Source organism: Leptosomus discolor, chromosome 3, assembly GCF_034619465.1.
Source record: "Leptosomus discolor isolate bLepDis1 chromosome 3, bLepDis1.hap2, whole genome shotgun sequence".
NCBI classification, from domain to species: Eukaryota; Metazoa; Chordata; class Aves; order Leptosomiformes; family Leptosomidae; genus Leptosomus; species Leptosomus discolor.
Genome location: NC_141393.1, coordinates 68,737,118 through 68,752,362, shown reverse-complemented (window position 1 = coordinate 68,752,362; position 15,245 = coordinate 68,737,118). Strand labels below are relative to the sequence as shown.

The following is a 15,245-nucleotide window of genomic DNA, read 5'->3' as shown; positions in this document are numbered from 1 at the left end:
AATGAGGGAGCGCCCGGCGCGCCGAGCCTCCCCCTCGGCCGCGGCCTCCCCCGCCCCAGCCCGGCGGGGCCCCGCGGGGGCGGCCCCCGAGGGAAGGCCGGGCCCGGCGAGCCCTCCGGACGGGCCTCGGCCCGCTGCCGCGCTCCCGCAGGTGGCCCGGCCGCCCGGGGCAGGGCGAGGCGCGGCGGCCGCGGCAGGCGGTTTGTCTTCCCGCACCTGAGGGGCCGGGCCGGGCGAGGGCTCGGGCAGCCGGCGGAGTCCCCCCGCCTCGGGTCACCCTCCGCGAGGTCCCGGGCGCTGCCTGCTGCGGGCGGGCGGGCGGGTGCGCTGAGCCCCGAGCCGGGAGGGGGCCACTGGAGGGACATCGCCGTTGGCCCCGCTCTGCAGGCCGCCCGCCCGGGGCTCTCTCCCGCAGCGGTCAGAGGGGTGCCCTGTGCTCCAAGTGAAAAGCGCCCGCGCTGTACGGTCGCTATTTGCTGCAACATGGCACGCACAAGGGTTGCGCTTGGACCTGTCTCACGGCGATGTGTGCCTGGTTTTCCTATCTTTCGTCAGCGGACAGACATTTTCTGTGGCTGCCATGCAGATGCTTACCAGGGCAGTGAACGGTTTAGGGCCAGTTTGGAAACAAGTCTGAGCAAATGGAGGCCTTTTAAACTTTCTAAAGGGTTTCTACACACTGAAGAAGACAAGATTGAGACAAGATGATGCCAACATCTGTAATGACATATCTTAATTTACAATGCTTCAGAACATGTGTGCTCGTGTGTGTGATGCTGTTTGTTTTACAGGGTTGTAAACGGGGTAGGTGTGTGTGTGTGTTCCGGGCACCCAAACAAGAAGGCTGGGTGAGGGAAGTGCCATTCAGTCTTCACTTCTGCACATCTATTTAAAATACATGTCTGTACATATATTTAAAAATAAAAACGATTTTAACACTATACTAGCATACCGCAAATGTTCTAGTTTCATCCAGAAGCTAGTGAATATTTGTGAGATAAATTATGCATGCCTCCTCCCGCACCAGCAGTAGAGTAAATATTGTCATTCTTTTGAGATGTAAAAGCAGAACGCAGACATTGAGCAATGTTTTCTAAAGCAAAAATAAAAGAGGATGTAACAAACACCACATCACAGGGTTGCAAAATACAGCCGACCCATCTGTTCTGCTCAAATCGAGTAAAAAAAGACCTGCCAGTGACTGGCTTGTGATTTCTGACCCGGTAGAACTACAGCTACAAGTAGCGGTCGCTCTGTCTGCAAGTTTGCAAAGAAAGTTCCCGAATGATTACCTTGTGTAAATATTTACATAGCGCGTCCTTTGTAATTCACCTAGTCACTGATGATTCTTCTGCAGATTGAGAGAAAATGTTATTCTTATTTAAATAAAATCCTGCCTCAAACTTGAGTTAGAAAAGACCAGATTTGTTAAGTTACAGTCCTACATCCCAGCTCATATCCTGTGACTTTGTGAATGCTAAAGGAAGAAAAACATCGTTACAAAATGTCACGATGGGATTTGTAACAGTTTTGTCATGGTGGATGACTTCATGTCCTAGATCGAACAGCCGATTCTCCTGCCAAGCCGCTTTTTGATAGCCAGGTTCTCAACTGTGCAGGCTGAAGCTACCTCCAGGTTCTGTCACACCTCTTTCACTTGCTGAGCTGGAGTTCCACCATCAGTTTCACGACACTTGTGCTCTGTGGACAGGGTAGTCCCTCTGCCCACTCCTGATTGCCTTGGGCCTGGTTGTGGGGACAGAGGGATGTAAAATACTTTGATTTTCACAAAGCCCTTGACGCCTGCAGCTTCTGTCCACTTTGGCCATCTCAGCTGTTCCTTACTCATGGCTAGAAGCAGATGAAGTCAAATGTGCCTTTGGCCAGGATGTGAGATGGATGGCAACCAAGAGCAGGGCCCTCAGGGAGATCTTGGCCTCTGTCCATCAGCTGCTTGGACTTTTTCCTTACTGCTTTGCCATTCTCCCTGGTTTTACAGCCTCTTCTGCTCCTGGCGAGAGTTTGGCCAAGACAAAGGAATGTGCTGAATCTGCCAGGGAGGGAGGTGGACTCTGTCCCCTCCCAGCCACCACCAGCAGGGTGGCTCTGCAGGTCACAGAGGAAGCTGCTGCCGTTCTGCACTGCTAGAGAGAAGGTGCAGTCCTGCTATGGCCACACACGCTGTGCTCTTGGTTGCCGTCCATCTCCCATCCAGGCCAAAGAAGCATTTGACTTGATCTGCCCGTGCACACCTCACACCTTCTCACCTTCCTGATAGGACCAGCGTTGGTACCAATACTCATGCACATGCTCACCCCTTGTGTAGCCTGACACACTGTGGTGGGTTGGTGTCTGGTGGGGTTTTGGTAGTGAGAGAGAGGCTACGAGGGTGGCTCCTGTAAGAAGCTTCTGGAAGCTCCCCCAGATCCAATTCTGACCCGCCTCTGACCAAGCCAGTCAGCACCTCTTCAAATAAACGTATTTAAGAGGGGAAAACCTGTTGGGCAAGTCTCTTTGTTTTGAAAGCAGAGAGGAGGGGGATGTGAGAGAGACAGCCCTGCGGACACCCAAAGCAGTGAGGAAGGAGAGGGGGAGCTGTGCCGGAGCAGAGATTCCCCTGTAGCCCATGGTGGGATGGCAGGCTGAGCCCCTGCAGCCCATGGAGATCAGTGGCAGAGCAGATGCCCATCTGCAGCCCTGTGGAGGATCCCAGACCGGAGCAGGTGACTGCACCTGTAGAAGGCTGTGACTCAAGGGAGGCCTGTGCTGGAGCAGTCCATTGCTGGGAGGACGGCACCCAGCAGAAGGGACCTGCACTAGAGCAGTTCGTGAGCAGCTGCAGCTCGTGGGAAGGACTCACTTTGGAGAAATTTGTGGAGGACTGTCTGCCGTGGGAGGGATCCCACGCTGGAGCAGGGGAGCACTGTGAGGACCCCTCTCCCTGCGGAGGAAGGAGCAGCAGAAACAATGCATGACAAACTGACCGCAACACCCATTCCCCATCCCCTTGCGCTGCTGGGGTGAGGAGGTAGAGAACTCAGGAGCAAGGCTGAGCCGGGGAAGAAGGGAGGAGTGGGGGGAAGGTGGTTTTTTAAAGATACGCTTGTATTTCTCATTATCATACTCTGATTTGGTTGATAAATTGGTGGTGGTGTTTAAATGAAACTGATGTTCATTTCCCAAGCCGAGTCTGTCTTTTGCCTGTGACCATAATGGGTGAGTGAGACCTCCCTGTCCTTTGTCTCGACCTTCAAGCCTTTTGGTTATACTTTCTCCTCCCCATCCCACCCGTGGAGGGGTGTGGGGGTTGTGTGTAGGAGTAAGTGAGCGGCTGTATGATGCTTTGTTGCTGGGTGGGTGGGCTTAAACCACAACACTCATAACTGAGCAGTTACAATATAGTGAAGGGACGGATGCAAAGTTGGCCATAAGGCAGGGGGCAGCTCCTGGAGGTCTGGGGAGAGACAGAGAGAAAGTAGGGCACCCTCTGGCCAGTCCTGCCCAGGGGGGCACAAACAAGGCAGCACACACAGACCCTTTCAGCTTTAGCATCCCCACTGGGACAGCGCTGGGTGTTGCAGGAGCATAAGTTGAACAGAGCACGGGACGGGGCTGGGCTCACGCACTTCACCTAAATGGCATCTCCCATTGCCAGGTACAGCCCTGCCTGGTCCTGTACAAAATGCTTATCGACCTGCTGTCCACAAATGAGAGTCATCCTTTTTTGAACGTTCTGACACTCTGCCTCTGTGGCCCCTGTGCCTGTAAGGTTTCCTGCACACAGCATAAAGAATAACTTTTTCTGCCTGTTTGAACCCAACTGCTTACCTGTTTTACAAGTGTCTCAAGTCCCGTTATTGGGGGATTTAGTGAACACATTAGTCAAATGCCCCCCTTCAGCTTTCTGCTTTCCAAATTGAGGAGACTCAGCCACTTAGTGCCTGCTCCCTACAGGCACCACTTCAGCTGCTTTTCCCTGTGCTGCCTCTCAGCCGTTTCCCGTTTCCCACTGGGCTCCTCTGTGGATGTGAGTGAAAAGGCTGTAAGCCGAGTTTGAGAGGGGTTGCAGTCTCCACGCTGCTGCTCCTTGTGCTGATGCTTTTCCCCTGGCATGCCCTGCTCCATGCTGCTGCTTCCCATGAAATATGTCCTCAGCGGGGGGAACAGGGAAGGGCTTGAACCACACCTGTTCCCTGGTGTGGGCACAGCAAGGCAGATCATCATTTTTTGGAAAACCATTGCCCAAATGAGGCCAGGAGCAGCTATACACACTCTGACCTTCCCCCTGTTGCAGTCTGTGGACCACACTGGAAGGGGAGCACTGGGGAGCTCCCCACCCCTTCCCCCCCCCCGGCCGATGCTAAAGACACCCCGTTTCCCAGCACGCAGCTCCCCAGCCTCCCTGCACTAGCACAGCAGGACATTTCCAGAGCCTGGGGTTTGCCTGCTGCGTGTTCGGATCGTTTTTCTTTGCGGTGCTTTTCATCTTCAGAAACCAGCTCTCAAAACAGTTCCCTCCTCGCTGCCATTTAGCTGTTTAAACCCGCAACGCTGTTACTTGGCGCAGGAAGAAGCCAGTCAGCCACTTTGCCTGCACGACCGCAGAGTTTCAGAAATACAGACCGAAAAAAAAGAAGCTCTCGTTCCCTCAACGGTTCCCAGAACGCCTTCGGCGAGCGGGAGGGAAGGCAAACTACAGCTCCCAGCAGCCTGCGGCCGCCCGGGGCAGGGCACGGTTGGCGGGCAGGCTGCGGCGGGCCGGGCCGTGCGCTGGGCCCCGGCTGCCCCGCCGCCCCCACAGCCGGCGGGCGCCTGCGGAGGGCGGGCGGAGGCGTCGCCCTTGGCCTCCTCTTGCCACCCCTCTGCTTCGTACGGCTCCGAGCCTGCCCGGGTAAGCGTCCGGCTCCCGCAGCCCCTTCGTTCCGCTAATTTCTTTCTGTTGGAGCGTCGCCAGCAGGAGCAGCGCGGGGACAGGGGACGGGCAGGAGGGGGACGGGAGCCGGGAGCCGGGCGGGAAGGGCAGGGCAGCAGTTGTGCCCCCCGCGCCTCCAGGAATTGAATTTCGCGAGAAAACTCATCTGTAGGGACGGCGCGGGTGGGGGAAGGTGCCCCCCTAGGCTAGCAGAGCTGCTGGGAAGGCTGGGCTTGAGATTGGGGTACGGAATTCCGCACCGGCCGCTCGCCAGCGGGGAAAGTTTCTCGGGAGTTTTCCGCGGGTGCTGCGGGGCCGTCTGGTCCCAGAGCGCTTTAGCGGGGGAAGGCGGGCGGGCGGGGGGGGGGGGCAGCCTGCGGCTCCAGGTCAGAGCACCCCGCCAGGGCACTGCTCGGCCCCCTCGGACGGGCCCGAGGTCGGACGCGGGTAGCGCTGTGCACAGGGGCCCGCCGTGTTTCTGACAGCGGCTTCTTCCGACACCGCCGTCCGCCGATCCGGTATGCCGGAGGTGGGAAGGTAAGGTGGAGCAGGCTCACCGCTCCGTATGGGCCTGGCCGTGAGACACCGGGTGCCCAAAAGCACACGGGGCAGCCTGCCGAGCCCCAGCCTTCCAGGCCTGCCATCTCGGAGCCCCGCAAGGCCCATCCGGGTGAGAAACCAGTGCCTCACCCCACCGGCATGTCCCGAGAGAGCTGCGGTTTGCGTTAGCCCTTGGACTGCTTGTAGCCTGCCGGGAAGCAAAATAGCTAATAGCCCGTGGGCTGAAGGTTGGTGGTTATCAGTGGCATCCATCCATTCTCACACCACCTTGGTAGTCATGGAGGGAGGAGCCTCCTTCTCCACCATGAATCACTGCTCCTGTGTGTCTGCTTATCAGGTTTACGGGCGTTCAGTTGCAACTCCCAAGACCAAGACGGGATGGTGTCTGTGAGGGGCGGTAGGATTTGGTCAGCCACTCAAACAGTGGGCAGATACTTCTCATGACCGAAGGAGAAAGTGAAAGAAAACGGGTGCAGAAGCCAGAGCTCCAGGGGAGAAAGAAAATGGAAGAGAATCCAAGCATGGATCTCTCTGGAGGTAAGTGAATCCTAAACTTACTCCATCTACTAGGAAAATCCCTTTGCAAGAAGATTTCAAGAGTGGTAAACCTAGGCAAAATAAAATGAAAAATAAAAGAATCCTGTCTTTTCCAGGCCAAGAAAAGCAAGTTGCTATCTTTTTTTTCAAGGCTGAAAGATTAACTAGTTACTTCCAGTTTGGGTTTCCCGTAAGCAACAGGTTTAGACTCTGTGTTGCTTATGGGAAGCAAGAAAGCACAAGGAAGGCTAAAGATGGAGCTCCAGACTGGGAGAGCTTTCTTCCCTGAATCTAAGTGCTTCTCATCTACAGAAGCCTAAATAATAAGCCAGTTTTCCACCACCTGTGGATGGGAAACCTCTGGAGGAGGCAGGGCAAGGAGTACTGTTTGTGCCCAGCTTGAACAGCAGGATACCTCCAGGTTCCTCATATTTACGTTTCTACCATGTACTTACATTCTCCAAGTGCCTTATCATGACTTCTACATATGAGTATTTCAGTGATATCATGATGCTGTAGCCAGCTCAGATCTTCCAATGTGGTCAGAGGTGTCCCCGTAATAATCAGCAACAAGGAATGTAAAAATCATGCTCCAAAAGACAGCATGTTCCAACATGTGGCAAGTGCAGCTTTTTCTCTGCTTTCAAATTAGTAGGGAGTTCCTTGTCATTTTTATCTTTATTCTAATTTTAGCATAATCATTTCTATGTCATTGTAGTGCTTGATCGTTCATAAGCAATTTTTCACAAATAGTGCCTGAAATTTGAGCCGCACTGTTTTGTTTTGTAAGATTCAGAATAGGTTGCAAATGCTTATGTTCACCCTCAGAATTTCTCTATTGAGTTATGCTCCAGTGTTGGCTTTTTATTACACATTACCACAGCTGTTTGGAGGAGCAGCTCCAGAACAGGAGCAGAGAAGGAGCGCAAGCAGACACAACATTTATATTCAGACAGATACTTGAAGTACGTTGGCATAACTGTTCTGGCCAGTACTCAGCATCAGCCTTAGAAATTCTTCTAGTCCATCACCTTAATTTACCAGCCTAGGAAAACCCACTATCTGTGGAAATGTGGTTCATATCCTACCACTTGATGAAAGATTTGCCTATCCACCCCACACAGGACAGCATGGGACATAGGCTGGGATTGAGTTAACTTTCCTCATAGCACTCTGTACAGTGCTGTGTTTTGGATTAAAAAAAAAAAAAAAAAAAAAAAAAAGGTGTTGATAACACGGCAGTGTTTTGGCTGTTCCTGAACAGTGCTGGCACAGTGTGTCAAGGCTTTCTCTTTTTCCCCACTTCCCCCCACCAAGCAAATAAACTGGGGTGGGCAGAAGATTGTGTGGGGACCCAAGGTGAGCAATGGGCTATTGCATACAGTATAACATCATGCTCAGCAACACAAACTGGGGTACAGGAAGAAGAAGGGGGGAGGGTTGGCTTCTGAGGTGGCCATTGCTTGGAAACTGGCCTGGCATCAGTCTGCTTGTGGGAGGTGGTGAGCGGTTGCCTTTGCATCGCTTGTGATTTCCCCTCCTTTCCTTCACCTATTCAGATGTCTTGATCTCGACCCATGAGTTTTCTCACTTTTGGCCACCCTATTCTCTCTCCGTGTCACTGGGGGTAGATGTTTCCGAAATGCCAGAACTGTGAGTTTTACAGGATGGTGGTAAAGCACTGGGTATTCTTGACTCCTGCATGGCTAGCTGATCTTCTGAACTCTGATCCCAACAGCCAGCCCAGCTCAAGATGCGGTGGAGAGCACAGCAGAGCATCCTGTGAACCAAGAGCCTATCCAAGAAACACTTGAGCACCAAGTGACAAGCAGATGGCCTGAGACCTCCTGCAAACCAGAGGAGGACTCTTCGGTGTGTAAATCACCAACTGCTGATGAAGGAGAGACAACACTGTCAGATTTAGCTGGCCCTACAGTAGAGGAGAAGGTTCTTCAGGAAACTGAAGTATCACTGGAAGAATCTGGGAAGACGAGAGATGGTGTCTCAGAAAGATCCCAGGAAGAAGATGACTTGGATGAAGGTGAGTCTCTTCCCTTCTGTGTATACAAATGTATACATTTGTTTCCAAAATGCTGATAACCTGGACCTTTGCTTAGAGGAGGCAGAGCAGGAGAAAGGGTTGTTGGTTCTTGTGCTGAAAGAGACTAAGCATAGGTCTGTGAATTTTATTCCCTACAGCCAGGCTGGCCCATGATAAAACAGACAGCAAAGGAGACAGCCCTGTCCACCAGGAAATACAGGAGGACGAGGAGACAAGCAAGCAACATGGAAACTCCTACACAGCAGAGCAAGATGCTTCATCAAGAAGCAAGTCGGTGAGCTCTGACAGTAAAATGACACATTTGGATCTGACTGCCACAGAAGATGTCACCAAGAGCCTCTCGGCAGAGAAGAGCACCAGTGCCCCTCTCCTAGATCAGGAGCCAGAAGAGCACATAGAGCAAGAAATACAGGAGAGCGGGTCCCAAGGCATGTTAAGGAACAGACACGGGACCGCAGGTGAGCTGGTGGCTGCAGACTGCTGCTTTTCCACTGTGCACATGCCTACACTTTCCATAAGCATTAGAAAAATGGTGTGAGACCTCTAGTGCCTGTTGTCAGTTTTCCAGAGTCGAGCAGGAAAGAAGGTATAAGAAATTAACTGGTTTCTCTCTTTCTTTCTCCTTTGACTACTGTCCAGCTTTGAAAGGTATGAAACCACACTGCAGTCTGCATCATCTTCCTCCTTCCCCTGCCCAAAGTGCAGAGAGAGCCAAGACTCAAAGCAGTATTAATGCAAAGCAGTACTCACTTTAACTCTCCCTCCGCTGGGAGCTCCTGACAGCTCTGTTGCTTTTCTTATTACAGCTCAATTTACCTGTTCCCTCAACAGTGAGTGGCACATTTTTTTCTCTTACTGTAGGGCACACAGCCCCAAAGCCAGAGGCTCAGTCCTGCTTGCAGAATGCCACCACCCAAAACACAGACCAGGAGAAGGCCAAAAAGTCTCTTTTGCTGAAAGGTGAGGAAAAGAAGCTTCCCTTGCACGTTACTCATCGACCAGAAGGCACTGATCCTCCAGGAACAAGTAATGAAGCACATTTAATTCCTTTTCTCTCTCAGGACCTTTCACAGCCTTTTCTGAGGGTTTGAGGGAAAACCCATCCCCTTAAAAATAGGCTCAGTTTGAGCCTATAGTAGCAGGCGTCCCTCCAGCACTTCAGCCTCTAAAGCAGGCACATCACGTTCAGCATGCTGGGAGTACCCTGGCGTGCCCTGGGAGGTCTTATACTGGTGGTCCCCCTTCCCAGTCCCTCTCTATGTCATAGGGCCTCAAGCAGGAGCTGTGATGCTGATCTGCACCACACATTTCTCCTGGTATAAAGAGACCCCACTTTGCCATGGAGAGGGATGCAAACAGTTGTGTCTGGACCTCACTGTCTTCCTTTTCTGGCCAGAAGCACAGTAGCCTTTGTTCACCCAGCATAGCTAGGAGGAAGGCCGTGAACACAACACTTTAGCTAGGTCAGACGCCTCCGTAAGTGGAGGTGGGTGCTCCGAATGGCCACAAACCTTAAATAAAACAGAGGAGGGGGAAAGAAAAGAAAACTTGTGGCCAGCTGCGATTTCCTCAGGAAATTTTGCACCTCGGCAACAAAGCTGTAGCCTTGCCTCCATCTCTGGCGCTGTAGCCCCCCCGTCTGGTGTGTAGGAGCATGGGTCTCACAAGATGGAGCAAGCAGCCTCTTCGCCATTCCTGGGCCCCCAGAGAACATGCCAACCTGTACCACTTTCCTAGCATAGGGGGGAAGGTCTGAGAGCAGAAAAAGAGCCCTTATAGCTACTTTCCAGTGTATCACTGCAGGTCACTTGGGACTGACTTATGTTCCCTGTCTTGGGTCTCTCCCCTGTTGAACAGGGCTTGTCGTTGTGAGCCTTGTATTGCTTAGCTTCTGCATATTCTGCTTCGGCCACCTGACCTCCAAGTCCCAGCAAGTCCCCAGGAACCCCACAGTGGAGGCATTCCTGTCCCAGTTCAACCAGCTGCAGGACCGGTTTCCAGGGCAGAGTCCCCACCTGTGGCTTCGTGGGCGCAAGTTCCTGCAGAAGCACCTCAATGCATCCCACCACACGCAGCCAGCCATCATCATCTTCACAGCTGCCCGCAAGGGCAAGCGGACCTTGCAATGCCTCAGCACCCATGTGGCTGACACCTACTCAGCTGCCCTGCAGGCCAGCACGGTCCAGATCGATGGCATGGATAAATCCAGGCTCCAGAGTGACCGGGCAAAGCTGGAGTTGGACTCAGAGCTGAGCTTAGCTTTCCAGGCTGGGGGCCGTGCTGCAGTGATACACCGCTTTGAGTTGCTGCCAGCAGGAGCCACCCTCATCTTCTACAAGTACTGCGACCATGAAAGTGCTGCTTTCAAGGACGTGGCCCTGCTGCTGACTGTGCTGCTGGAGGAGGAGACACTGGAGACCCACATCAGCCTCCAGCAGGTGGAAGAGAGGGTCCGTGACTTCCTCTGGGCCAAGTTCACCAACACCAGGACCCCCAGCTCCTATGACCACATGGACTCTGATAAGCTGAGTGGGCTATGGAGCCGCATCTCCCACCTGGTCCTACCGATCCACCCGGTGCAGACCATCGAGAAGGGGGGCTGCTATGTCCATACCAAACCCTAGGGGCAAAGGCTGCTAGAACCCCGGGAAGGGTTGGAAAGATGGTCCTGGCTGACTCCTGGTGCAGGTGGAGACACAAACAGTGCTATTTCTCTTCATTTTGTTTTTCGTATCTTCCTGGGAAGCGTTTGACAGGTACAAGTTGATCCAGGCCATTTGCCTAGCTGCATCCTGGACATGGTACATCACACGCTTCCCTCTGGCATATGGGAAGAGTGGATATTTTAGACTGTTAATAGCACAGGAGAACATTGCTGTGTGGGGAGGCAGGAGGGAAATCAGGACTTTTCAGGTAGCATTTCTATAAGGAAATACACAAATGACATCATACACAACTATTGTGCCAGAAAGCTACTTCAGTTCAGTAGCTCTTTCATTTCTCCGTGTCCCTCAGTTTGCCAATGTCATGTACATCAATCTCAATATGTACTTTATCTAGAAGATTTCTCTCTTTGCAGAGAGCTGCGGGAACACGGGAAGGTCAAATTCCCCAAAGCCCAACACTTTGAAGGCATGCTTCAAAAAGAAAACCAGTTTGCTACTCAAGGGTTTGACCAGTCAGTCCTGATAAAAGTCCCACTTGCACAGACCGAACGACACCCAGCAAAGACCAGATCCTAAATATAGGATGTATATAACAAACCTGCAATTCAGAAATCCCCTGAACATCAACTACAAGAAACTTCAGGTTGCCAGCACTTAAACACTGCACTAAAGGGGGGGGGGATCCCATATGCCAGAGAATAAGCTTCAAAGACAGCAATGAAACAGAAACAGCCTTACTGTTGCTCTGATAGTGTGAAACCTCAAGGGATTGCACAGGTGAAAGTATGAGTAATACACTTAACTTAATGCTACCTCTTTCAAAGAGCCCACACTTGATCCCTTTGCTGCAACAAGGCTATGACTGTCTCTTTGGGCTGGTGCATCAGTTTTGGTCCTACATGATAGATTGCTCTTCACCCAGATCTCTGATCAGTGTGTAGGGCAGGGAGCCAGCTGCCTGCCTCTCCCCAGCTAACTTTTATTGATGAATGTAGATGTTAACGTTGATACTTATTTCAAACCACATAGGGTAGCACACCAGGTCTTTGCCCTCCAGAGGTACATTTGGTTTCCTGCTAGGCAGCTGGTGCTCTGGCATATACTAAAGCAACTAGGAGCAGGGCTGGGATTAGCTGGTAAAGACAAAATCTCTGGCATTAACACTAAAAATCCTCAATGAAGCTGGTTGGTTTCTTACCGTGCCCCATCTTCTGCATCCCAGGAAGAGAAATCTGAGTCGTGGAAACACTGTGGTGCCCCTGGGCACTGTGTTTCTACAAACACTCTGGGATAGAGGAGCCAACTCAGGGAACACCTCAGGGGTAGGTGCAGGTTACAGCGTTTATAATAACCCAACAGTCAGCCCCAGGTGTCAGCCCCTTGTGCCTACGATGCTGCCTGCCAGAGGAGGAGCAGCTGTTAGCAGCGCACGGCTTATTTCCATTGAAGCAGCACAGGCTGGGGCCTCGCAGACCCAGGCTGTGTATCCAAACAAGACACAAATCAAGAACTCTATGGTGTTTTTACAAGCCATGCACCTGTGTACTCCTTACAGCAGCTGGATCCTGGCATTGGCGGGGTCTCCTGCCAACAGTGCCTTGCTGATCTGCCCCACTGATGGCTCAGCTGAGTGAGGCGCAGACCTGCACCCTAAAACCACAGCCTGTCTCTTCATTCTTCCTGCCATGTGCCTTGACCTGTTCTCAGATTTATGGCCATTAACTTGGAGGAGGGGACAAAATGAAGGAAGAGGAGTGGGTTATTTGTTCATGTTCTAACTAAAGAACAGACTTTTTGGTGGGTAGGGGACATGAAGACAAGACTACAGGGGTTTTAACTGTGACAAACACTGGGCTAGATGTGAGAATTACCTGCTGGAGCCCAGCATCAGCAGGGTAGTCCAGGGCATGGTTTTGTACAAGATATGGATTGTTTCTTCTCCACCCTCTTTTTTATTGCTGTACACTACTTTGGTAACAGAAAACACTGTTTCTGCTCTGCACAGTTCAGTATGAACATTGATGTAAGAACTGGCAAAGCATTAATCATGTTATGTCATTATCTTGAGGGAAATCTGTATTTTAATGTTATCTTGCTCTCAGTGTTACGTACGGTGTGTGTAATGCATAGCTGTAAGCATCATCCACCCAAGCTGTTCTAATACAGAGATATTTTTATGACCTTTTAAAGACAAAATATCTTCTTGCTTTTGAAACAAGACTTCTATTTAAAAATACATAATGAGATTGTGAAAGAAAACAGCAAAGTCTTCAAGATGAGACTGGAGTCTTACTGGTTTGTTTGCGGTTTTTTAGCTATTTAGCTTCTGGGGTTCTTTTTCTAGTTATTTTCAGTTCATCAAGCAAAAGAGAGCATCATATTGGGCAGAGTTTAATTATGTCAGGGCTGTAGTTGTGCAAACAAAGTGAATATTTGTTTTTCCAGAATAACTCTAAACAACCTTTTTCTCAGTTGTTTGGGGCAAACATTCACAGCTTTTTCAACTAAGGCAAAACTAAAACCAACCCCCCAAACAGCTGATGAATTCAACACAGGCTGAAACATACTGAGGTTTGCATAGTAATTCATGATAATAATGAAACTGAAATCCACTGACAACTGAAATATTTTAGAAATACAGAAAGGAAATATTTCTAATTTCAACACCCTTGATCAGATCAGTTCCACGCAATGTCACACCACCTTAGCACACACAAGTTTTTATGTTTGTGGTGAATTATTTTGCCAAGATTTGGCCTAAACAGAGAGAGGGCTGAAAAGAAGAGGATTTACCTGCTTAGTCTGGATTTTCTTCAGTCCCTGTCCAGGTCCTGGCAATCTAAATAGTCATAACATTGGCATCTGTCTTCAAATAGGTGTTCATGTGATTGATTGCCAGAAGTAAACATCACTCACCTCCTATTGTCTGATGTGAGAGGATAAGATTTGGTCCTAGCCCAAAGATTCAGGTGACAATCCAGTGTCACCAGGCACAGTGATTGCTGGATGCCAAAGCCAGGCTGTTTTTTCAGTCTTGTACATGAATTCAAAAGTGAGTCTGAAGGGAGCAGCTGAATTACAAGTTCCAAGAGTGTCTCCAGGCAGAAGGCTGCACTAGTGGTTTTCCTCTAGATGATGTGTTCACCATGATCTGTGTTGGTGAACAGTATCATCATCCTCGTATCTGCTCCAAAAAACAGGTTGAACTGACAGTTGGAATGCTGCCTGCTGTTGAAGAGAGGTAAGTAAACCAGGGCAGGCAAGTCCAGAGGCTGCTCAGCAGTGACTGTGGCTCTCTATAAGCTTTGGGGCTAAACCTGCAGCCTGTTAAGAGAAAGGATCTTTAATATGTACCAAGCAAGAGCCTCTTGTTGAGTCCTGAAATGGCTGAGCAGTGCTTTCCTGAAAGGGAAGGATGCAGATGCAGAGGCACGAGGCCGACCTTCCCACCGGCCGTGCTGAGCTGTAGCATTTCCACACCATCCCCTTCCTCCCACACCCTGGTGGGGCTAGCCCTAGGGTCACTTCAGCGGACCTCTGGCAACGTTTCTCCCAGCAAGGGGTTTGGGTTCCCTTCTTCTTCCTAGACTGTGAGTTAATTCAGAAACACTTCTGAACTGGGTTTGCATGGCAAGGTTTTGGTAGCGGGGAGGGGGTGGGTGGGGGGGGGTGGGGGGTGGGGGGCTACAGAGGTGGCTTCTGTGAGAAGCTGCTAGAAGCTTCCCTTATGTCCAACAGAGCCAATGCCAGCCGGCTCCAAGATGGACCTGCCACTGGCCAAGGCTGAGTCCATCAGCGACGGTGGTAGCGCCTCTGCAATAATGTGTTTAAGAAAGGGAAAAGTTACTGTGCGGGAGCAATCGCAGCCAGAGAGAGGAATGAGAATACGTGAGAGAAACAACTCTGCAGACACCAAGGTCAGTGAAGAAGTAGCGGGAGGAGGAGCTCCAGGCACCTAAGCAGCGATTCCCCTGCAGCCTGTGGTGAAGACCATGGTGAGGCAGGCCGTTCCCCTACAGCCCGTGGGTGGTGGAGCAGATGACTGCCTACACCCCATGGAGGACCCCATCCTGGAGCAGGTGGATGCCCGAAGGAGTCTGTGACCCTGTGGGAAGCCCGCGCTGGAGTAGGCTCCTGGCAGGACCTGTGGCCCTGTGAAGAGAGAAGCCCACACTGGAGTGAGTTTGCTGGCAGGACTTGTGACCCCGTAGGGGACTCACGCTGGAGCAGTCTGTTCCTGAAGGACTGCACCCCATGGAAGGGCCCCATGCTGGAGCAGTTTGTGAATAACTGTAGCCTGTGGGAAGGACTCACATTCATAGAACCGTAGAATTATTCAGGTTGGAAAAGACCTTTGAGATCATCTCAAGTCCAACCATCAACCCTGCTCTACCAAGTACACCCCTAAACCATATCTCCAAGCACCACATCTAAGCAACCTTTAAACATGTTAAGGGATGGCGACTCCACCCCCTCCCTGAGCAGCCTATTGCAGTGTCTGACAACC

At 51.4% G+C, this 15,245-nt stretch overlaps 1 protein-coding gene across 1 annotated transcript; it reads left to right on the top strand.

Annotated features, from left to right (window-relative positions):
* The first annotated feature begins 5,976 nt into the window (after window positions 1-5,976).
* On the top strand, window positions 5,977-10,696 carry TOR1AIP2 (torsin 1A interacting protein 2). Its single transcript, XM_086463439.1, has 5 exons — window positions 5,977-6,010; window positions 7,749-8,051; window positions 8,210-8,530; window positions 8,934-9,098; window positions 9,930-10,696. Exons 1-5 carry the CDS (start codon window positions 5,977-5,979, stop codon window positions 10,694-10,696), a joined length of 1,590 nt encoding a protein of 529 aa, XP_086319565.1.
* The last annotated feature ends 4,549 nt before the right edge of the window (window positions 10,697-15,245 follow it).